Genomic DNA, 24083 nt, shown 5'->3' on the forward strand with positions numbered 1-24083 from the left:
TGTGTGTGTCACTTGCTGGTGTTGTGGTGAGCTCATGTTTAGACAAAGACCTGCAGCTCAGGCTAATTTTGATGCCATCAATGGGATCACGGCCTCTTTTCCTGTTTTCTCGCAGCCTGTCATTAAGGCTGAATGGGAGGGGGATGGAGGGGGAGATGGATGCTGAGGTAAGTGTGTGTAAGTGAGAGACAGAGAGTGTGTGCGCACGCGTTCCAATACCAATACTACCAATGTATACAGTATGTCTGAAAAAGATTGAGTATAACCCAATACATAGTAAGTCAGATACAGTGTGCAACACCAGGATGTTCCACTACATATGTTGGATTTTACAATATGCAAGCCAGCATGCTTATCTGGCTATTCCGATCCACAATTATCTGCACATCCGAAGATACGTTACATCTACTGAGCCGCAAACAGCTGATTGACAGATGACAGAAGCTGCAGTGACAAATGACAGCACATTATAGTGACTCATGACCAGAGTAGTAAAATAACTGTACTGTATTTTAATTGTGTAAGTGGACAAAATAATCATAGATTACCAACAAAGAAAAAAATAACAAAACTGATAGAGAAGGACTAATTTTAGTGATACAACATGTTTGAATCCACAATATATGCAGTTATAACTTAAGGATTAAACTACAGCAGAGCTCTCTGGGTTGACCTCCTTCTCTGAAGTCTTTTCTTTCATCTCCATGGAAACAGATATATGAGCAAAAGGGTCAAAGTTCAAGGTGCAGTGTTTTAAAGAAGTAATATGTCCCGATTGTGTGCATACTGCATGCAACAGTACATATCATGTAAAGGTAGCCGTAACAACTACTAGAAGTAAGAAATAATTAGTATGTGATTAAGAATACACCCTGTGTTTTTTGTTTTTTGCATGTGGACGGTTGACAGTTGGTCAAGCACTTTCAAGGTTTTTACTTTGCTCTGGAGATGAGTTGGGTGGTGAGGGGGACTTCAGTGAGAAATATTTAATCCACATGTGCTCCCTCACTCAAAACACACTCCCACTCATTGAGCTTTGACTGAGAAATACCATAAAGCCATCACTAGGGGGCGGAATATCTTTTCATAAATCTATATTGTACAGCACTGCTTGGCATTTATGTGGAAGGAAAACAAGTGTTAAGCCAAGTAAAGATGCTCAAAAAGCCAGGACTTGTGCGGAGAACTTCCAGTCTGCGAGACACACCAGCAAATGTTTTTATTTTCAGTTTTGAGTGCATACTGGAAAAAAAAAGTTTGTTACCTTGAGCCCAGGGTGTTAGCTAAGTGTGTAAACACATTTTCCTGCACCAGGCTAAGCTAAACTTCCATGCACAACCTGAACAACCACAACTTACCCTTCAGCTGCCTCAACTCAAAACACCTGAAACACCCACTGCATTGTGCGCTCTTGTTTGAATGTGTTCACACAGTCATTGATGGGGGAAATCCCTGCCTATGGCCAAGACATTCACTGGCACATAAACACAGCAGGAGCTCCAGGGAGGCAGTAGTGGAAATAACGTGACAAACAGCGGCAGACACACACATTAGCGTACACATATACGGACACGGATATTATACACGCGCAGAAAACAACCATTAGGGCTGGCTGGCCAAGAGAGAGAAAAGAGGGAGAGCGGAAAAAGTGGTGCGGTGTAATGACTAGGTGGACACCTGGAGCCAGGCGAGATACACCTGGTTTCATTGGCCTGGGCACGCTTCGGGGGCCTCGTTACACAGTGTGTGTGCATCTGTCCACCACTGGATACATTCATTTACACACTCACACACATACATACACACACACACGCCTCCACTTTAGGGAGCCATACCAGGCTATGGATTCCTATCCAGTGGGGAGCCCACCCCCCTCAGCTACTGATGTTGCTAGGGTAACAAGAAAACAAACACTGGTGGTACATGGGATGCCGACCCCTTGCAGTCAGGTAGAGCTTGCTATGCTGCCTTTCTTCTCTCTTCATCTGTCATTCAGTGGAGCAGCGTGCAGCTGTCATTCATGACAAAGGACAGGCGTGCAGGAGACACGCTCATGTATGGCGGTATGTATGTGTATTCAGCAGAATACCTGTCATTCTGACATGAGCGTAGAAATTTCTCCATGCACAGATGAAAAGACACAGAGCCTTCTTTTCTCCCCCTGCTCTCCCGCTGATCTGTTCCTCTAGGCTACTGTAGGTCAGGCACCTTCAGTCAGTTTCCTCAAGATAAAATATTCACAGCAAGCCTGGTTGTAAATATGCCTGCTAATTTACTGTCAGGTCCTTATTTTTTTTAGCCTTTCTTCCTCTCTCCTGGTGCTATCTTTACCAATATACTCCAGCCCTGCAGATATTGTGATGCTCCCGTCACCATGGAAAACCACAACACAGCGACACTCAGCTGTGCAAGGTGAGTGTGTGTGATGATAGGGATTTGTTAATCCTCTGTGGGATACCCCTTTAAAAAGAAACCCGTATGCCATTCATGAGCAAACACCACCATACAGAACACGGTGGCTTCTCTAACCACTGGATCGCCTTTCATTTTACCTCAAACCCTTGACATCATCTTCAATTTACAGCCGATATTTTTTCTTTTTCACCAAGCATCTGTCATTTATTTTTGTAGGCCGTCTTTTCCCCCTACTGAAATAAAGAAAAGAAAACAGGGACTTGAAAGAGTCTGTGAGGTCAAGTCGTGCAGAAGTATCATATATCAGATTCCAAATCTTCATCTTGTTCCCCAAACTCCCCATGGAGCCCTGCAGCTCCCCCTGCCTCTGTTCACTTTGAAGATTATTTATATTTCATTTCTTAACAGGCCTAATTTTGTCCAAGTCAAACTTCACTTTTTCTTCCTCTCTGTCTTTGGTTTAAGTAGCACATAACTCTGTCAAGTTAGACCCAACCACACAAATCTTGGAAGTTCTTATGATGCCTTATTTTAAAACTAGATTTACCACCTTACGGTCGAGTTGCAGTTTACATCCATGTCTGTGAAAACATGGATGCGTTACACACACACACACCTCCCCTCGCGGCAGCACAAAAGATCAATACAATCAGTACACCCAAAATTAGAATCACTAATTCAGTATCTGACCAAATGTGTCCCCTTCTGGAAAATGTTTTTGTAGAACATTATGGTGTCACAGTGAAGGTGACCTTTAACCTCTTGGATATACAGTCATTACTTTATCTTTTTTATCCTTTTAGACACTTGAAATTTTATTATAATAAGTGTATTAATTCTTACGTTATAGCCAAAAACATGTTTTGTGAGGTCACAGTGACCTTAAAACTTTTGAACACCACATTCTAACCAGTTCATTCCTGAGTCCAGGTGGATGTTTGTGCCAAATTTAATGGGAACCTCCCTCATGACTTTCTTAAGATATTGTGTCAATGAGATGAGACACAAACAAGGTCACAGTGATCTTGACCTTTGACCACCAAAACCAGTTCATCCTTGACTCAAAGTGGACGTTTGTACCAATTTTGAAGAAATTCCTTCAAGGCGTTCTTGAGATATCACATTCATGAGAAAAAGACGTACATGAGGATTTAAAAACAACCCAGAATCATGCCTCTGTCCACGGCCTTCAACAGTGCAGAGGCAAAAACAAAAAAGTTAAATTAAATCAAACAAGGATACTGAGTCTGCCATTTCCATGTTTTGTGTGTACAATATAATGTGATAATTGTGTGATAACTGAACCATCATCATGCAAGTAAAACAAGGATATGAGTGGCTAACCAACACTTTGGATTGAGCAACTGTGAGGTAAGGGAGTGCAAAATATTCTGGGTCAGCATTTCAGCACAGAGAGAACAAGGGAGAGGGGGATGCAGGTGCTCCTGTCTCCAGTGGTGTTATTTACAGCTACACAGTGATCTGGCCCTGCTCCCTGCTATGAACCCTGCCTGTTGTCCAAGAATGTTGCAGGTGCTTTGTCTGGGTGAGCTCTTGAATCACAACGCTCCACGCTTTGCAGTCAGACACAGACAGAAAGAATGGTAGGCAGAGAGATAGATGGAGAAACAGACAGAAAGGAAGCAGAGGTCTGCCTCCATCTGTGTGACAACGTGTGACCGTCTCGTCCTGTTAGTTCTCTCTCCGGGTGACCCTGCCGGATAGCGAGGGAGGCCAGAAGGGGGTCAACTTCTCTGCCATTTATCACCGTCCTTAGCCAGGCAGGCTTTGAAATTTCAGGGATTCTTTCAATGCCGGGGATGAACCGCAGTCCGGTGCTGAGACCTTACACATGGCTATAAAAAAAAACAAAGGCTCTACGCTGCCTTGTCTGCTCAGAGAGGTCAGAGAAGCCATGCAGGGGTCACGTGAAATTAGTGGATTTTTGTTATTATTATCCCAGGGAGGAAATTCTTGCAGGCCTCACTGGGAGGGGCGTGGGGTCATGGGTATAGGTGAGTCAATAAAGCAGCAAGATCAGAAAATAGCTCTCTGTCAGACAACTGTTATTTTGATTCTGAAAGGGAAACATATTTGGTGCAAGAGAAAAGGAAGCGAGGAAGAGTCTGCTCCGGATTTGATGGGATTTTTCCACTGGCAGACTGCTTGCAGAAAAACTCAAAAGGCAATTTCAATCATTGCTGCTATGTAAAAAAAAAAGGGGAGCACATTTCACATATGCGTGTGAACATAGTCGTTTTGATCAGACTTGTAATGTAAGATTTGAAAAACACCATGTGGCCGGATTGTCACTTAAGCAGGGTTGGCATTTTAGAGAATTACTCAACGGTGAACCCACTGAACTCGCCGTGTACAGTAGTGCTATTGAAAACTCTTGAGAGGTCTTCAACTAAAGCCCTTTCAAGAGATGTGGCATCTTATCACGAAACCTATTTCCATAAGGGACAAATTAGGCAAGAAATATACAGTACGAGTGCCGCACTGTCACTGCCAAAAATAAGAGTGTTAAGGTACACAAGGAGAGCAGAAAATGACCTTCTATGACACTGCCAAGATCACCTAACAAGACTGGGAAAGAAAAACAGCTGGTGCACACAGATGAGGGGGGGGATCAAGACATGGCAAACTATGAGGGCAGAGAAAACCTGGCAAACCTGTCATCAAAACAAGCCTGACTTTAAAAGTCTCATATTATGCTCATTTTCACTTTCATACTTGTATTTGAGGGTTTCACTAGAACATGGATACAAGGGCTGCCCCTTAAAAGTCGAAGATTCGAATCATAAGTTTGAGAGACCTCAGTCAGCGGAGATTGCTTCACGTCGAGCAGTCGGGGTGTTTTTTGTTTGTTTTTTGCTTGTCAGCGTGCTGTTCAGCGTGCTTATGGGGATGTTTTTGTCCACAGATTTTGCTGTGCAGGGAGATCTCTTGACTTTAAAGCTACTCTTTGGTAAAGAAAGTTGTGGACATGCAGGCAGCGGCACAGAGGAAGAGAGACACTGTACTATAAGGCTCCAAGATGTCTTCTCTGTTCTTCGTAGAGGTGGTGAATTTACAACTCATAGCAACTTAATATAACACAGGCAAAAAAATTTTGTTGCACATTGCCGATCTGTCATTAGTGCAGTCAGCTTGTTTACTATATTACATAAATGCCGCTATCACACTAAATTTCCCATTGTGCCTGTTAAAACTTAAAAACTCTACATGAAATAAACAAAACAAAAAAAAATAAACCTGCATCTGTAAATATTCTTACTTAACAGCCCAATCTCATTCAACTGTCATAATTCTGAGTCGGGTACAGCCCCAATGTTAACATGCGTTTATGTTAACAAAAAAAAATGTTTTTCTCACACTGTCTGCCTGAATACACCCATATTTACCTTCTGTCTTAAACACTCCGTTTTCACGCCTTTCTCTTTAAAAAGCTGTTCAAACAGCCCAGTCTGCTCTTATAGATCTGTGTTTCCAGGTCTGCACCATCACTGCAGCACAATGACTGTAACGGCACTAGGGGTCAAGCAAGACACATTGGGGTTATCCTGGACTCAGATTTACATTTCCAAAGCCACATCAAATCAATAACTTCATCTGCCTACTACCATCTAAAAAAAATACTTAGGTCAAAGGAATAATGTCCAAGCAAGACCTTGAAAGGCTCACCCACCCCTTTATGTCCAGTTGATTAGATTGCAACGGTCTGTTTGTGGAAATTTCACAACAAGCTGTCTGGCAACTTCAGGTTATTCAGAATTTCGCTGCTAAGATCCTGACAAAAACTAGGAAATATGATCATGTTTCTCCAGTTCTCCTTACATTGGCAACCTCTCATTCAGAGAATGATTTCAAAATCTTGCTTCTTGACTTTAAATCACTCTGTGGCTTAGCGCCCAAATATATCCCTGACATGCTTGTGACATCTGAACCTTCTAGGACCCTCAGGACATCTGGGGCTGGCCTACTGACCACCCCAAGATTAGAACAAAACACGGTGAAGCAGCATTTTGTTATCATGCAGCTCAAACCTGGAATAACCTCCCACATAATGTTAGACAAGCCCCAACCCTGACCACTTTTAAGTCAAAGCTAAAAATGTTCCATTTTTATAATGTAGCCTTCTCCACCTGGTAATGACTGCCAACTTATTTTTAAACTTGATTTTAAATAATTTCAAACAATCTTTTTATCTTTGCACCTCTTGTCTGCACTTTTGCTATTTATAATGGTGGTTTTTGTTTTTAAAAAAATTATAAATGATGGAGGAATTAATTTTACCTTAAACTTCAATGAAGTCTTGACGGCTCATTTAAAAGCGCACTTTCTCAATACGGGCAGTGTGGATTGAGCATCTGATAGTTTCACCATACTAAGCACAGTACACATGCTTTATGATAAAAAAATACATGGAAATCTGACTTCATACAATATGGGCCATTAAGGGTTTCAATATTTTTAAATGGCAACTCTTTCCCCTCCCATAGTGAACCTCTGATGTGCTCGATTGAATCTACTCAGTAAACAACAGTAAAATGATGTACTGTGTGTAATTGGGTTCGATGGCATTGCTTGCAAAAAGTAGTTATTCTCAGGTGATAAAATAAAAAACAGGTCAACCACAACCAAACCCAAGCTTCTCCCTGCTGACCTGTTGATATTCCTGGCAGACATCGGGCTGGGCCAGCGTGTTGGTGATCTGTTCGAGATGTGGTTTAAGGAGGGGTCTGGAGCAGCCTCCCAGCACTGCAGCCAGCACCATGAGGGGGGTCCAGGGGTGTGAAGAAGAAGAGGGGGCTGTCACATGATCCAGCAGCAGCTTGAGGAAGACAACCGGAGGGACAAAGGTCCCCAACAGTTTAGCAGCTGCCAGGCACTAGATGTGGGTACAGAGAAAAGGCAAGAGAGAGAGGAGAGAGATAGAGGTATGAGGGAGTGTAAAAGAGGATGAGAATCAAAGGAAGTCCTTTTTTTTTTTAAATCTCAGACATCAAAGATCTACAGTCTTCCTATGTAAACAGATGCATCCCAAGTCCTTGATCCCTGCTCAGCCCAGCTTACGTAGAGCTCAACAGATGTGTCCTGAAATGATTTGGTCTGGTAAGAACTGATCACAAAACAATTCACTTGGTCTGCAGTGGTAGAGTATTACTAAATACCACACCTAATACAAAAAAGGAAATCTAACATTCTGATAATCACATGACTAGCTCTTGGGGACTCACATTGCTGATCACGTCCCTCTCTGTATCGGTGCAGGCGCGGTAGAGGGTGGCCAGGAGAGGCTGCAGATGCTGGGTGCTGTGGTCCTCAGCGTGGAGCAGCAGCACAGAGAGCAGCTGAGAGGTCCTGATCCGTGTGGGCACCAGCCAGTCGGTTATGTCGTGGGCAATGGCCGGCACCAGCCTACCCAGGTTTCTCACCACGAGCTCTCTGCAGCCCAGCCCTGGACGCTCCACTGGAGGAGAAAATGAAGAACATTCACATTTTCTATTCTTCTGCTGTTAGATAACAGTTTTTGAAGTGATAATTCTTTCTCAACCTGCCTACGTCTCCTGCAGCTAGTCAGTAACCCTGGCTCTGATGCACTTTCCTTGTGACGCAAACTGTTCCCCAACAACTCTATTCTGTGACGAAGACGGGACGTTCATAAGTTAAATATAGAGCTTTGATTACAAAAAATGACAAGATGTAGCTTTGTTTTCTTTTTTTGACGAGACTAGACTAAAATGTTAATGGTGGGCTGTTGAATAATACCCTTTGAAATCTGGATCGACATCACTTTTCTTGTGCTTTATCCAGATGCATTTCACAAGTATTTAAACCTTTAAACCCTGAGCAGATTGGTTTGCTTTCTTTCAAAATCATAGGGAAATGGCAATGCGCAACTTGGCAAGAACTGTTCCACAAATTGCAAGAAAATAGTAATTTAGACAATTATTTTTAAGGTAAGTGGTAAATGAGGAAGTTGTATTGTAGGTAGATGGGTAGGATACCTTGAAGGAAGTGGGTATAATCTCCTATATAATACAACAGCTTTTTTGTCTTATAGGTGGGTATACTGTAAATTCCCAGAAAAAGATGTGGAAACACCCACTGTACCCGTCAACTGTCTCAAATCAGTAATTTGTGGTCTCAAAGTTTGAGATTTTGAGTTTTTTAAAATGCTCATCAGCAAGTGTGCACTTCTAATGTAAATCATTCCTTAAACCTGACAAAAACTCTCCTGGAGAAACTCATGTATGAAAATGTGTCGGAAAAAAAAGTTATGTCTAAAAGAAATCCCAGCACTTGATACAACTTGTCACCTTTTAACAACTTCCCATAATGTTACCTGTAACTGAAATTGTTTAAAGAGGGAAAACATCTTGAAAGTAACGACTAATAACTTTTCTCCTTCTAAAACTAAACTTAAACATTTTGAGTTGAGTTGTCATCGACTTTAACTATGATGGACAAAACTGACTACATTGTGACTAAGACTAATAACAATTTTGTCTAAAGACTAACACTAAATCAAAAAGAGCTGCCAAAGTTAACAGTGCTTTGAAGAGACTCCAGGAGATGAGCAAGTTGTTGATTTTTACTCAAGGTGTCTGACTGGCAGACAGCCAGCAAGCACCTTGTTGATGACAGCTCACTGCAACATGTTTTCTGGCTCCATTACATTTTCTGTGTGTGGTCTATTTATCTGTTATGAGAACTTGTGAAATGTTGTAATCTTTATTGTAGTGAACTACCTGAACACTAATAAACAGCATTTACCTCACAACAAATATCACTGACTCACAGGTTTTCAAAAGTCTGCCGATTGGCCTCCAACTTATCACATTTTTACCTAACAATTTTTACGATTTCCCCATAAGGGACTTGTCAGAGCAAGTGAAACACATTCTCAAATAGCCCTCTACATTTCAAATCCAGCAACCCTCTTTCCCCCCTTCTCTCTCCCTTTCTCTCGCTGTCTCACCTTATTCTCCTTCTCCTATAGACACACTAATGAGAGAGGAAGAGAGGACTAAAGGAAGACAGAGATAAATCAGAGACACACACCAGGACAAGACAAAACAAGCCCCTTTCTGGTCGTCTCTCACTGTCTGACGGTGACCTCTTCACACTGGGAGGCCCGGCAGATTTATGATGGCAAGAAAGAGAAAGACAAAGACAGTGAGAGAGAGCCTCTTCCTTTCCTTTCCTGTCCTCAGGCACAGCCTATATTCATCCACACTGTCACATGTGTAACTGTGGGACACGTATAGGATCTTTAAAAAAGATACAAAGCCTAGGTACTGTACCCCTGACACACACACACACACACGCAGACACACACTGAGCCTGGCTCAATAGGCAAGCCATTGTGACCATGTTCAGGTTCACACTCATTCCTGGCCCCGAGGCAGACACTCATCTTACCAAGCCAGTGCCCGCCCTGATGTGACACACACGATATCATTTTTACTGTATGTTGTGAATCTGGACAGCTGTAATAAAGACAGATGATTTAATGGAGCAAAAGGGGTAGAGATTACACCTACATTCAAAACTGACCTTTGTATTTGACTGGCGTTTTAAGGATTTTTATGTGCACAGTAAATGACAAGTGGAGCCAGTGCACCAGTAAAAATTGGACACTGGAACACTCAAACACTGGAACTCAGGTATCATTCCTTTATGTAAAACCAGTCCCTTAATGAAAAATAGCAACAATTAATGCTAATAAGACCTTTGGGTGGCAGTAGAAATAGTATCTTTACCAAACTGCAGTTTAAATGCTATAAAACCAAACAATGACTCCAAAACAATGTCTCTATAAACCTGTGCATCTTACAATCAGCTAGTTATTAGAAAACTAAATGGGACACTAAAGATGACTGATGCCAACAACTGATGCCACATAAATTAATAAGACTTTTCTCTGTAACAGACCTGCCTGACAGTGTGGGAACTAGATCAAATAACTGGGGGAATAAACCATGCCAACTGTGACTGACCTCCTGGTGGGTAGAAGGGAGGTGGGGTGAGAAGAAAATCCAACTTGTCCTTGATTTCTTCTTCGTTCTCCTTCTCCCACTGGGTCCCGACCTGCTTCCATAAATCAGCTGCTAGATGTCTGCACGAACAGAGTGGAAACACAGATTATTTTCCCTATCATCAACGTCGTCATTGTCGTTAATATCATACACTGTACTTCACATCTATGTTTTAGATATTTAAGTGATGTTTTCTTTTTACATGAAACGACCTTAATATTTGTAAAATTGGGTATAATCTTCTGCATAGTCTAATGGCTTTTTTGGCTTATAGGTGGATATACTATAAACAGCCAGAAAAAGAGGTGGAAAACACCCCATATACTTGTCAACTATCTACGTTTCTCAAATCAGTAATTTATGGTCTTAAAGTTTGAGATTTTGAGCTTTTCACCTGCTGATCAGCAAGCATGTGTTCATAAGGTAAATCATCCCTTAAACTTGTCAAAGACTCTGCTTGAGAAACACAAGGTTGAAAATGTAAAGAAATTATTTGTATGCGTAGAAAAAAAATGGAATTTACAAAATATTAGTAGTCAGAAGGATATATAGTATATGACATTTGATTCTTTTACATTGTATATGGAGCAATATGGTATCACAGTGTCCAATTTTACCTTATTTCCGGGATCTCATCATTGATACCGCTCAGCAGGAGCGGGATGAGCTTATGGAAATAAGAGTATCTGTCTCTCATGTGAAGTAGCCAATCACCAACAACAGCAGTCACAGCTTTTCTCACCTGGAACATAAGATGGAGGAAGCAGAATTGAGCAAGAATAACTTAATAAGCACACATGTAGGCACAAAGTGGGACTTTTAACTTTGTTTAATGTTGCTTTGAACTTAACCTGTGGTGAGTCGTCAAACAATCTCTGTGCCAGGTGAGAGAGCACGTCATCCACGTTTTTCCCAGTGCCGTGCTGAATGACAGCCCCGGTGGCCTCGATGACAGACACTCGTACCCGCGAGTGTTGATGAGCAATTGTCTGCATGAGAGGCTTGACAAGACTCTCAGCCTGCATGTGAAAGTGCTCTGAAGAGAAAGTGCATTTCAGTCCACTCAGTTAAGTTACTGGCGAGCAGAGTGACACAGTGATATCACATCAATACAGAGATATGAGACTGGATATATCCTGGGATTTTTTGTTATCTCAACATTATGATATTGCTTAATATTTTTAGTGCATTTAGAGGCTGAATTAAAGTCCTGTACTGAGTAGTCTGAATTTCTGTTAGAAAAGTAAATATATGCTCTGACACCATTTGAATGAAATAAGGAATTCATCCAAAGTGACACACACAGTTGTGACTGTACACGCCGTCTAAAAATAATAATACAGCTTTTTTTAATTTTAAAAAATTTCTGCAATCACGGTACATAATTAGTCAATTGCCAGTATATGAATCACTGAACCAGTGATTTAGTCTATATGGGGGGTTGCAAGACTTTTCTCTTTTAAAACTTTGTAATACTGGAAAAATCAGATCTCTTGAGACATCTAAAGATTATCTATCATCCAACTTGCATTCAATCTCTGTTTGTATGGTAACATATATGCACTGCAAATTAGACGTTGTCTGTGTATTTATATGTTTCTGTATGTCTTGTCTCACTTCTGTACATTTTTTGTAAATTTTATTCAGTTAACATTCGATAAATATGCGCAATTTGTTGGCATGTCGGCTGAATATAAACATTATATGGGACCTTTAAGATAACTGTAGAGCTGTGTCAGACAGCTGGCCTCTCGCACACATGTCGGCGTGCCTCGAAACCATGGCAACAGACTCTATCCACAACAAAAAACAGTTTACACCAACCTGGCACACGCTTTGCAAAGTTTACAATACATTTGCAGCTTTCTCTCCTGACATCTGGGAACGGGTCGACGACGGTTCTTTGTAGTATGTTGATCATTTCCGTCAGATACGGCGCTAAATGCTTCCCGCACACATCCACCGTCAGAGTCAACATCTCCACAGCCGACAGCCGGAGCTCCTCCGCCGGCTCCAGAATCTCCTTCTCCCCGAGCCTCTGAGCCAGACAGGGCATGAGATACGGCAGCGACTCCTCCGGCTTGGGGACACAACGAATAAACTCTGTTATCGTCGTTATCGCGGTTTCTCTGCATCTTTCCATCGGGTCTGACAAACATTTGAGGAGAGGCTTGAGGAGGGAAGAGAAAACCTCCTGTAAGACGCCGCTGGAAAGTCCTTTATCTATAGTTTCCCTCTTGATAAGCTCAAGGGCCCTCTTTCTGGTCGCTTTGTTGTCTTCGTTCAGGCAGTTTAAATGTCGGTTCAGTCCTCTCAAAACTTCAGAAGCAGCGTGTTCATCTCCTGCCGCCATTGCTGCCATCTTGACTATTGTTATGGCAACGCGCAGCCGCACGACAAACAAACGGCTGCTTTACGGCAGCTGGCTACTTCCTGATTCAAAATCTCGAACTTTATTCGCATGTACAGCCTTTCCTTCACATCCAGCTCTCTCCTTTTTGAAATCTATTTGTTTTCACAAAACGGATACAGGTAGTGTAGGTAGTGACTTAAAAAATACAAAATGCATTATTTTATATAATAAATAAATAATATTTTTCTTAACTCCACCCACAAATGTAAGTTATTTACCTTAAAGCTTGGAAATCCTTGTTTCATAGAGGACAGTGAATTACTTAGCTTAGGCCCTACACAGACAAGCCTACCTAAGGTAGGCTATTCATTTTGTATCTCGGATCTTATTGCTTTATCACTAGTTTTGCACAAATTTTCATCAGTTATTGCTGAGGAAGTTAACTTTTCATTTTGTTATTGTCTCTTCTTAATTAAAAATAGGTGACTCCCAGCAAGCCCCCGAGAACAGGGCTGGGCTATGAAGCCAATTTCATGCCAATGATTTCCCTTCCCTGGGAAAAACAGGAATATGTCAGTAGTGCTCCAGCAGCATAAGCCTTCACTCACTCTGCTCTATCTGCATTTAGAGATAAATCCTTCTGGTTTACTTCTGAGGTATAAGGCCCACTGAATATGTGCAGCTGTGTTTCTCCTGCTTGCCCCAAAGACTTTACCTTGTGATGTTATTTACTGTTCTTGAGGAAAGAATAAATACAAATATACAACCACAATGGCTAAAATAAATCAGAATAGTAACTTCATAGATGACCACGTTTGCAGTTTGAGGTATCCTGTCATGGGCCACAGGGATTTTTTTGGTGCTGCAAGTGGCTACTGGGAATAATTGGCTGAAAGGCTCATGGATGTAGAAAGAAAACCTGGATACAGCATGGAAGCAGGGCCGTGTTATTTCTATGAGAGCTGCTGAATAGCGCATGAAGCAAAAAATGCTGTATTTCTGCAGTAGCTATGAAAGTACCAAGATCTTCCACATCATGGAGCGCATAAGGTGAGTTTTGTGTATTTGTGACCCCCCCCCTCGGGACATGAGTAATCAGTCCCACTCCATGCACTTTTACCCCCATATCAACGCCCCTGAATGGCTCTGTAAAGAGTACTGGAATAAATAACATGTAGTAACAACAATAACAATAATATGTAGTAAATGAACAACATTTTTTTAATTTCCTTTTTTTTAGGAGGGAGAGATACTGGCATTCAGTCTTCATTCATGACCACAGTAAATCTAAAATCCTGACTGTGGCCCTCAAAGATGTTAGTTTCTTTGCTTTTCTGCGCATACAGCCTGTCTGCATATGTACAACAATACACCCCTGTTCATTTTAGGGTGGATGTTACCTTTAAAGATTTTTTTCACCTGTACATGCCTGGCGCGTGCTCGCTATCGCTGGTCTCGGGAGAGCGCCGCTCGCGAACGTTGCGGTCGAGAGGATGATAGATTGACGTCATCGGGACTGACGCAGAGCCGAGGTATCAGAGAGGCAAAGCAACAGCAGCCAGCAGCATCCCGGCTAACCAGCGGTACCTCACCAATCTCCCACCACCAGCGAGCTGTTTTCCCTCTGAGCATCCTCCACAAATAACGGTAGGGACACCAGCGAGAGAGCCGACCAAACCCAGGTTGTATGACCACCAAACAGCGGTCAATATCAGGCCCTTTATGGCGTTTAGGTCGCGGTAATTCCCCTTCGTTGTGGTTTGGTTGTCATTGTGAGGTTAGCAGAGCTAGCTGGGTTAGCTGTCTACTGAAAGCAACTGAACAGGTGCTCAGTTTCATCACTTGCCCCATAGTATTTATGCATGGAAAATCTGTTGTATGTGGGCGCTGTTTAGCTATTAGCTGTGAAGAAAACCTGCTAGATGTCATGCTCTGCAGTCATGACTGATTTAGATGTGTTATGCATTAAAAAAACATGCTCGTAGACGTGATTTCCATATGAGGAAGTGACACAGGGCAGTTAACGGTTAGCTACACCTGCTTAGCTTCCTGGCTTTCCACGAGACATGTCATTACTATGTTATTTGACGTTACTGTAGTCTGACATAATCATAGCTTTTGTTAGTTGTCATACACTGTATTATTTGCTTTGCCGCCACCTGAAGTGTTTACTTTCACAAATAACATTGTTTACGTCAAAGCAGCAGTTTGCAAAACGTTCATTTTAAGTTTCCTTTATCTACAGTGAAACACACCAAAGACGTAAATTATCATGCAGTGGTAATGGATCTATTGTGCATAATTGTTAAATACTGCTCATACCATTTTAAGGTCATTAACCATAATCCTCACAGATTAAAAGTATTTAAGTAGTAAGAGTGGGCAAAGGATAAAATCATCTGTCCCTAGGTATTTAATTTGATACTGCAATATTAATGTAAATATCACTCTATATTATTATTATTATTATTACCTGAGAATATTTCTATAGATATTATAACAAGACTGGACTATCTATTTTTTGTTGGTTAAACACCTCATAAATTTGCATGCATAACATTCATGCGTAAATCATAAAATGTTGTTTTTTTGGGGCTCACCTGATTGCTGTGAAGCATCGATTATTTCCATGATAATTATGTCCAAACCAGTACTTGAATGCTTTGTTTTTCTATACCATTTCCCCAAAAATCTCAAAACATTTCCCACAAATTTGAAAAAAGTAGTCCAGCATAATTTATCACACATCACCATAAACTATAAGTTATTCCCAGACAAGGACATTTACATTTCACAATTATTATTATTATTAGCAGTCACAATTACCCTTAAAAGAATGAAAACAGAAGTTTTATTTTGGTTGAAAATACTATAAAATGACACTTTTACCATTTTATAAATGGAAATTAAGTGTAACTTAATTAAGATGTCCGGTTGCATTATTTTTTTCAAATGTACACAGTATGATAACAGTTGATTTTCATACCTTGAAACCGCTGCAACCCTATTCCTAATGTATATCATCATATATATACAACCTTGCCTTGATATTCTAATACACCTAGAGGTTAAATGGATAGCTACCATATTGTAAACAGAACAGCAAACTCTTAAAAAACTAATTTATATTGTCTTATGGTGTATAGCATCATATAACCCAACCCTACAACTACAGTAACAACTAAACTATGGCTGCACAGTTAATCAAATTATTATGAAATTGCAATATGGCCAAGTGCAATATCCAAACTGCATGTTTTTGTGGAAGGTAAAATGTCTCACAACACACCATAATAAATAAAGCATTGTGATGCTGCAAAGAAGCCCCGGCCTACAAATCATATTCTGAATGTAAGGGACATGCTTGTTGAAATACAATGAACATAATTTATGGAGTTTTTTCAGTTAAAACGAGATGCAAAAATGACCAGTCCCACTAAAATCACAACTCATATCACAGTATCTGTCAGAATAATCACAAACTAATTTTTTTTTTGCATGTTGTGCAGCCCTACATGCAACAATTACCTTCATTTTACACTGTCATGTCTTGCTTAGGGGATTGCCAGCTGACAATAGGTCATGTCATGCGGTCCTTGACAGGAATCATAAGCAACAGGGTGTGAAATGTCCACTCACCTCCTTCCCACGATCCATTGCTCCTTCACTCTTTATCACACTTTCCTCTTATCGTACTGTACGCACATTATTTTGCCCCTCTTTTGCCCCCTGTTCTGCCCCGTCTCTATTCTGCTCTCCCTCCCCTCCTCTCATGGTCCACCCTGTTTTCTCCCACTGCCACAGAGATAAAAGAAAAGATGGCCACCTCCTCCTCCACTCTGGAAGAAGACGAGAGCTTGAAGGGCTGTGAAATTTTTGTGCAGAAGCACAACATCCAGCAGATCCTCAAAGAGTGCATTGTGAACCTCTGCATCGCTAAGCCTGAGCGTCCTATGAAGTTCCTGCGGGAGCATTTTGAAAAGCTGGAGAAGGTTGGTGATGACAGAGTTTTGTGTTTGTATGATTGACGTTTCTCAGTCTCTCTGTTTGTAATGTGGGGCTCTGTGTTGCCTGAGATCTTGTGTGGAGAGCTTGAAGTTGTTAATGATGTACTTTTAACTTGGATATATGACATGAATGTCAATTGCAGTGTTTACCAGTTACCAAGTAGTGATGTGTCGTGTGATTTCTCTGATATTATTTCCTCTTAATGTATCACAATGCAGCTTTTGCAAATGAAATAGCCTAAAAATGATATAATTACAGGCTCAGTTACAAGCTGCAATGTTGTGGATTCTCGCCTGTGCACAAATACACACCTCATTGAGTGTGCTAGTGTTTCACATGTACACAAACACTTTTATTCGTTTGTTACATTGAATCTCTTCAACTGATATTTGTGACATCGTCACATTTGAGCAGACAGAGAACATAACAGCTAGTTACTGTGTCAAAAAAGCAGACTGTTCTCAAACTTGCTGTTATAACAGAGCTTTTATTTTCCCAAACTATAATCTGAGAATCCATTAGGGAATATGAGAGAACCACCTATAAAAGGCCAGTGTCCTGTTTGCAGGCTCAGGGGGAACAGACAGTTTGTTTCTGCCCGTCTGTCTGTCTGTGAGAGACAAAAGAGGTGACACACATGGTGTTTCTTATCAAGACGTCACTGCATTTTAAGCCATGATTGTGCTACTGAAATTTTGTGTTTTTAATTGAGACATTGCTGCATTTTCAGCCGGGATAGAGCCACCAAAAGCGGTTGTCTCCTATTGAGACATCCCTGTTTATAGTCAGAAATGTGTCATCGAAAGCAGGTGTGGTTTCTTACATTTTCAGGTGGATTTTGCCACCAAAAGTAGGTGTTTTTAACTGAGACATCACTGCATTTTTAGCCAGAATTGGGTCACCGAAAGTGGTTGTTTTTTACAGAAACATCCCTAGGTTTTTATTCAGGAATGTGCCACCAAAAGCAATTTTTTTTTTTGTACAGAGACATCACTTCATATTCAGGCAGGGTTGAACTACTAAAAGCGGTTGTTTTTTTCTGAGATATTGTTGCACTTTCAGTCTGGATTATGCCACCAAAACTGGATATTATTTACCAAGATATTGCATATTGCACAGTCATCGCTGTAACATCGCTGCATTTTCAGCCAGGACTGTAAAACCAAGAGTGGTTGCTTTCTACCGAGACATCGCTACATTTTTAGCTAGGATAATGCCACAGAATTGCCAACAGATTGTTCTGATCTACTAAAAGTGGGTGTTTTTACTGAGACATCACTGCAACTTCAGCTGGAATTGCGCCACCAAAAGTGTGTGTTTTTTATTGAGACATCCTTTTTCCTTTTCCTAACCATAACCAAGTGTTTTTTGTGCCTAAACATAACTACACATTAATCACAGCATTGTTGAAATGTACAGTTTCGATGTAAAGTTTCAAAGTAAACGCTGCAAATCATGCACAAATGCATTGGTGGTGATTCCTAGACTTCAGCATAAATGGATGTTCTTTCCCAACATTTGGCTTTAATCATGCAGAGATGCAGATGGGTGCTCATGAGTGGATCATATGATTTCTTTGTATTAACAATGGGCTCTACTCTTGGACTCCAGTCACAAATAGGTCATAAAGGTGTATGAGGTGGAGCTGTAGGCTGTCGATGTTGGCCTGAGGAGCGTTAAGACTTTGGAGAGAAGTCTCCAACAAGAGAAGTGATTGTGAAGCGACATCAGATATAACAGGGCTAAAATTCACCACCCTGATGCCTGGAGGAGGGTCTCCATCCTTGCAGCTGTGATATGTGTCTGTGTTAGCATGTGAGAGTCATCTGATGTGGGCAGTTTTTAACATGACGAGTGATATTTTCCCATTTTTTCTTTTATTTCCTCAAGAATCAAAGGCTATGTTGTATACAACATACAAGTAACGCTTTGCTGCATGTTCAATTACATTATATGTATTTGTTTATTTAGTCACTACCCTAATATTTAATCGCTAACTCATATTTACAACGTCAGTCTGCACCTGCAACATATTAAGCCGAGGTTTTTAGGACAGAACATACAAAAAGTTTAAGGTCAAGGTCAGGCTGTTGTCTAATGTGCTCCAGACTTGTTTATGTGTTTGCATCAGTCTGCCATCAGAATCTGGAGCAGAGGTCCTCACGGAGCTCAGTGGCCGAGGAGACAGAGTGAGAGCAAAGCATTCGTAGTGGAGCTTTTGCTGCTGTTAGTGGGGACTGTAATGCTGCATAGTCAGAGAGGCAGCATGAATACTAATGGATGTGATAGAGCACAGCAGAAGCATACAGTAGCAAGTTGCGAGTGATTCATGCTTGTAAATCGACATGCTGCACACTTGCACGTGCACACGTGTATTTCAGCTCAGTAACAAGTGAGCATCACAGATTTTCTGCTGTTTTTTTCTGCTCCCTCTGTTAAACAGGCAGGCACAAAAAATAGAATTAACATACAAGTTATTTGAGAAGGGAATATGATGAAGAGAAAGATATTTCATATATATTTCATTATCTAAATGGCTAGCATTATTAAATAGGCTGTAGTACACATGGGCCTCTATTTTCACAAAAAACTGGGCTCTGGTGTCCAGAAGCAACATTGCAGTCTGTTTAAGTGGCTGGTGAAGGATGAATTTCCATTTTTATTGATGGAATACAGTATTGCCCATGACATGCTCCACTCTCTGCAGTACATATCTGTCACACCCTGTGTAATAAGTTAATGTATTTAAGCTGCCGTGCTGTGCTCAGTCTGGCTGCCTGCGCTGCTGCAGCTACACTTTTCATGCAAGTGTCCCACTATCGTCACTGCTGCTTATTTACAGCGTTTAACCAGCACCACCTCCACCCTTGTATCCACCTGTAGGCTCTTCTTACAGTGACCTCTACTCAATCTCACCCTCAAGTGTTTATGGGTGCAGCAACATTGTCATTGAAAAAGCAATTGTCTTGTACACGATTGCAAAACTAACAGCTCCACATAATAAATGCGTTTACGTGACAGGAAATATAATTCTGTTTATCCAGAGGAAATAGGGCTTGGAGTTTTTAATCAAGAATAATTGCCCCAGTTTCAAGAGGACGCATGTGAACACATCTCCACACCCAAGTGATGATTTCACTGTATAAACAGCAGATAACATTTATATAGCTGACACTTCTAACCAAAGCGACTCACAATAATGCATTCAACTATGTGTGTATAAGTGCCACATTTAGACACAGTAAGCTATTTTTATTTTATATATTTTAAAGGCCAAGGTCCAGTCTGAACAGATGAATGTTCAGTCTGTGGCGGATGATGTGTAGAGTTTCTGCTATCATGATGTCAATGGGGAGTTTGTTCTGCTATTGTGGAACAAGGACAGCAAACAGTCGTGACTTAGTAGAGCAGTAGCCGGGCGTCCTTCGTAGTGAGGGAGAAACAAGCCTACTGGAAGGAGCAGAGCGCAGTTGAATTCTTCATGTGTCTCATGTAGAAAAGCAAACACGCTATTGTAACTGTTTTGCTACAGCCTGGTGCAGTGTTTAAATGCCAAAACAGACACCAGCTGAGCACCAGCGTTGTTAGACCCATGATATTGGGTTGAATTTAGGTTGCGATGCCGGCTGACTAAAAGGACAATGTCCACTGTTTTCATCAATTTGACGTAGAATACTGATGACAGATGACGTTGATATTGTATTGATTTTGAGTTGTGTTGTTAAGTAACCAAAATCCAATGTGTTCCAAATGTCTCATGGCAACATCATGTTGACATAAAATAACAACATATAGTTGAAAATATTGGATGTAAGCGATTTTGGGGGTGGGGGGTGGGGTCGAGCCAACAGAAGATGAAACAAAAAGCAAGACATTTACATTATTAAACATTAAAGTTTTTCCACCAACAAGTGGAAAGCAATTTGAAAAGCAGTGCTAAAGCTTACTGAGACAACGGAGCACCAGACTTAAAGGAAAAACCTCTCGTATTTCACGTTATATTGTTTTTTTCTTCAAAAGGAACTTGTTAGTTAAACTGACATCCCCAGTAGCAAGGTGTGGAGACCAATATCCAACGCCTGCAAAAAATCATATTATAACGTTCATGCAAGGTGAAATTCTTGCATCATGAAACATGGAAAATATCGTCAACCTGATTTCATTACAACCAAAATTTAACAGTGGTCCAATGAAAGAGTCCACCGTCTCTGATGTGCCAGCTGGGTTGATTCCCGCTATGAGGATTCTGTCTTTTGCCTCCTCTATATGTATGTGCACATGCACATAATGACACTATTTTAATATGTTGTCACTGATGCTTGTGTGTCTTCGTGCAGGTGAAATGTCAGGATGAAAACAGCATATTTGAAGGAAGTGAGAATCTACTGCATTGCTTAAGGAGCAGAGCTTGAACAGTTGTGTTGGTGAATGTCGGACAGTGAAATCACCTGGTGTATACAAGTGGTTAGAATTTAAAAAAAAAAAAATTGGTTTCCCAACACTATTCCAGTCAAGCCCTCCAAATCTGTGCTTGTGTTGTTGTCATTTGTGGAATTGGAACAGCCCATGTATGTTTTTGTGGTGTCCCATTTATTTAAGAGGCTTATTGTGTTCTTTTTCCTCCTGCGCAGGGGAACTCTGAGGACAATATTTGCTTCATGTGGAATTAATCTGGATTTCATTTTCTATCTTGTGTTGTTATTAAGCGGTATTAGTGTTCTATCGCTCCAAATATTTATCTTAATGTCTTAAAATATTTTGTATATGCCAGAAGAGGACAAGTTTTAAATGCAAAATAACAAATAATTTAAAGAGTTTTGTAGAGTCAAGGTGTCAGATCTAATCTCAGTCCGTCTTTCAGATCATGAAGCTCTTCTTCTCGACACAAAAAATAACAGAAAAACACTTTTGCCATCATATTTTTTCCTGTACTTCACCCTCCGTGTCTGTCTGTGTTTTCTTCTCTCTCCGCCGCTTTCGTCAGCACTCGCCGCCCACTAGAGGCGGTAACCTAGGCAACAGTAGAGGATAGATAGACTGTAGTCTATCCTGTGTTGAATGAGCTCCTTTATTCACAAAGTTTATTCCGTCTCTCCGCTCATGTGTTCAGGTTTTTTGTGTGTGTGCCAATTAGATCAGCAGGGTTTTCTCTCTTCCTTTTTTCTTTTCTTTTTTTTTTTTTTTGCAAGCTCTAACCTCATTTCATATCTGCGCAGGATCCATTTCATACGGCATTCACAGTCTTATCTGGGAAATCTCTTTTCTCTGTCTCGGTTTCTCCAGCGTCTGCTCTCACAGTTTTGTTTGATGGTTTTTTTTTTCTGTTTTCCTCCACATACATGCTTTGTTTTCTTTCTGCTTTTCAGAGTTTGTCTTTCTCGGTCTCTATTTGGTCGCTTTCTTTTACCCACACACACACAAACTTGAGAGCGCACCAAATCATCAGTCTGACTAGTTTGTTTTTTCACTTTTGTTTCGGTATAATAACATGTCTTTAGTACTCGGCTGACGTTGTGAATGGGAAGATAACAGGCGTCTCGCTCCCTTTCATGCTGCGTATTTATGCATGGTAATGATGCCTTTGATCTCTGCAACAGTGGCTTCAGATGAGCATTAAACTCCCCCGCCGCTATCAGCTCAATTTTCTGAGGAGTGAACCTTAATTTTTGGCACACTACAGTGTCAAAGGACAGCATTTTCTATCACATCTTAGCCGCGTTTTTAGTATTCTGACAGTACAGTCTCCTAACAATGTTTCCTATTGGTTTTTGTGTTTGTCATTTGCACCCAAGATGTTTAGTTTACAGTGGACTGTCTGTAATCAGTAGGTTTGTTTCTCATTTCTACAAAAGCTTGTTGTCGCTCTTGAACAGCAGAGATATTGAAACAGTGATAAACTGACAGAATTTCTAACACACAGGGTTTATCGTTGCAGCCGCGATGATGTGCATAATAAGAAATGGTGACTCTTTCTCGTCAGTCTGCATCATTACAATCTGTCCAACTGGCAGCACTCAGCTGAAAGTGCCAGGAACGAATGTGTGAGCGTGGATATGTCACTCAGTGTATCAAGTGGGCAGCTGCCACCGCAGATGTTTTATAGAATTAGGCACATTGCATCTTCACAAGGCTCAACAGTGTTTTCTGGCATCGCTGGACCGTCATCGCTGGCCTTGTTTTTAATGAAAATCCATTTGCAAAGACTTGAAATTTGCCTCAGATTCCTGCTTCTGTTTGGAGGAGATCCTTAACTTTCCCCTCTCCCCTTTCTATTTCTGTTTCTTTCTGTGAGAACACATCTGATGACTTAAGGCATACTTTGCCGATTTTCATCAGCTTTGCATCATAACAATGTGGGTAGAGTGTGTAATTGAACTATGGTAAACTTCTCTTCTTCTTGCCATCACCCAGATCTCCCTGCTCCTCTACCAGCTTAAATCTTTTACTGGCTCTAGGGCTGTTGCTTGAACTACAGATTGTACTTCTGCACCACGGACTCAAAAAATATAGAAGCAGATCGAGAGAGAGACCGGCCTTTCTCTCCCTCTGAAACTCAGATCAAACAGTAAAACCAGGCAGTGCCAATCGAATATGCACCAAGATTCTGTTACTGTGTTGCCTTTCCTCAAATGTTTGAAAACATATTTAAGCTCTTTTTTAACTATAATTTGAGATCTTTTGCTGCCAGTGGACCGCCATATTGTTTCCTGTGTCAAAACGGACAAGCTTGCATTACGTTTCCCACCAGCAGGAGCATATATTGGTCCTGTGCAACACAGTGCATTCTGGTAATTGTAGGTTTTCTACCTCTTTAGTGAAAGCAAATACCAGAGCCCATTTCCTCCACTTTCTTTGGTCTCGTACTACCAATTGTAAATGTGTCTTCATCTTTCTACTGCAAAGACAGCCCAGATTTATGAAAAGACCTTCCCAGCAGTGAAACCATATTTACACAACTGCGTCGGCACTGTATTTTGGTCTCAAATTGAAACTTAGGATGGATTGTGCTGCTAGGTCATCTTTTGAGGTGCTGTTTCTTGTTAATAAAGCAAACAGGTTTAGCATCTTACAGCAAACCCCTCACTATCTTGTTCTTTACCCTGGAGGACTGTATTTCATTTGCCACAGGGCAGTCACTTAGCAGTTTCTGCTTTCTCTGTGTATGTCTCTTTGTGTATTAATACGTGCTGTTCTGGTACAATGCCTCCTGTGTTCCTTATGCTCACAGGGCTGTCATAAGTTTGTGTCTCATGCTTCAC

General features: G+C 41.0%; 2 protein-coding genes across 2 annotated transcripts in view; one reads left to right on the plus strand and one right to left on the minus strand.

Moving 5' to 3' along the window:
- LOC121957066 (dynein axonemal assembly factor 5-like) overlaps positions 1 to 12825 on the minus strand; it is a 36383-nt gene extending 23558 nt beyond the window's left edge. The window contains exons 1-6 of the mRNA XM_042505572.1: positions 12288 to 12825; positions 11315 to 11499; positions 11081 to 11205; positions 10425 to 10543; positions 7659 to 7891; positions 7085 to 7309 (exon numbers count right to left, since the gene is read on the minus strand). Coding sequence (XP_042361506.1) covers positions 7085 to 7309; positions 7659 to 7891; positions 10425 to 10543; positions 11081 to 11205; positions 11315 to 11499; positions 12288 to 12825 — 1425 coding nt within the window. The remainder of the gene's footprint in view (positions 1 to 7084; positions 7310 to 7658; positions 7892 to 10424; positions 10544 to 11080; positions 11206 to 11314; positions 11500 to 12287) is intronic.
- Positions 12826 to 14327: 1502 nt separating this feature from the next.
- Positions 14328 to 24083, plus strand: part of prkar1b (protein kinase, cAMP-dependent, regulatory, type I, beta) — an 81670-nt gene continuing 71914 nt past the window's right edge. Inside the window, exons 1-2 of the mRNA XM_042504863.1 lie at positions 14328 to 14463; positions 16621 to 16808. Coding sequence (XP_042360797.1) covers positions 16635 to 16808 — 174 coding nt within the window. The 5' untranslated portion in view covers positions 14328 to 14463; positions 16621 to 16634. The remainder of the gene's footprint in view (positions 14464 to 16620; positions 16809 to 24083) is intronic.

Source organism: Plectropomus leopardus, chromosome 17, assembly GCF_008729295.1.
Source record: "Plectropomus leopardus isolate mb chromosome 17, YSFRI_Pleo_2.0, whole genome shotgun sequence".
Lineage (NCBI taxonomy): Eukaryota > Metazoa > Chordata > Actinopteri > Perciformes > Serranidae > Plectropomus > Plectropomus leopardus.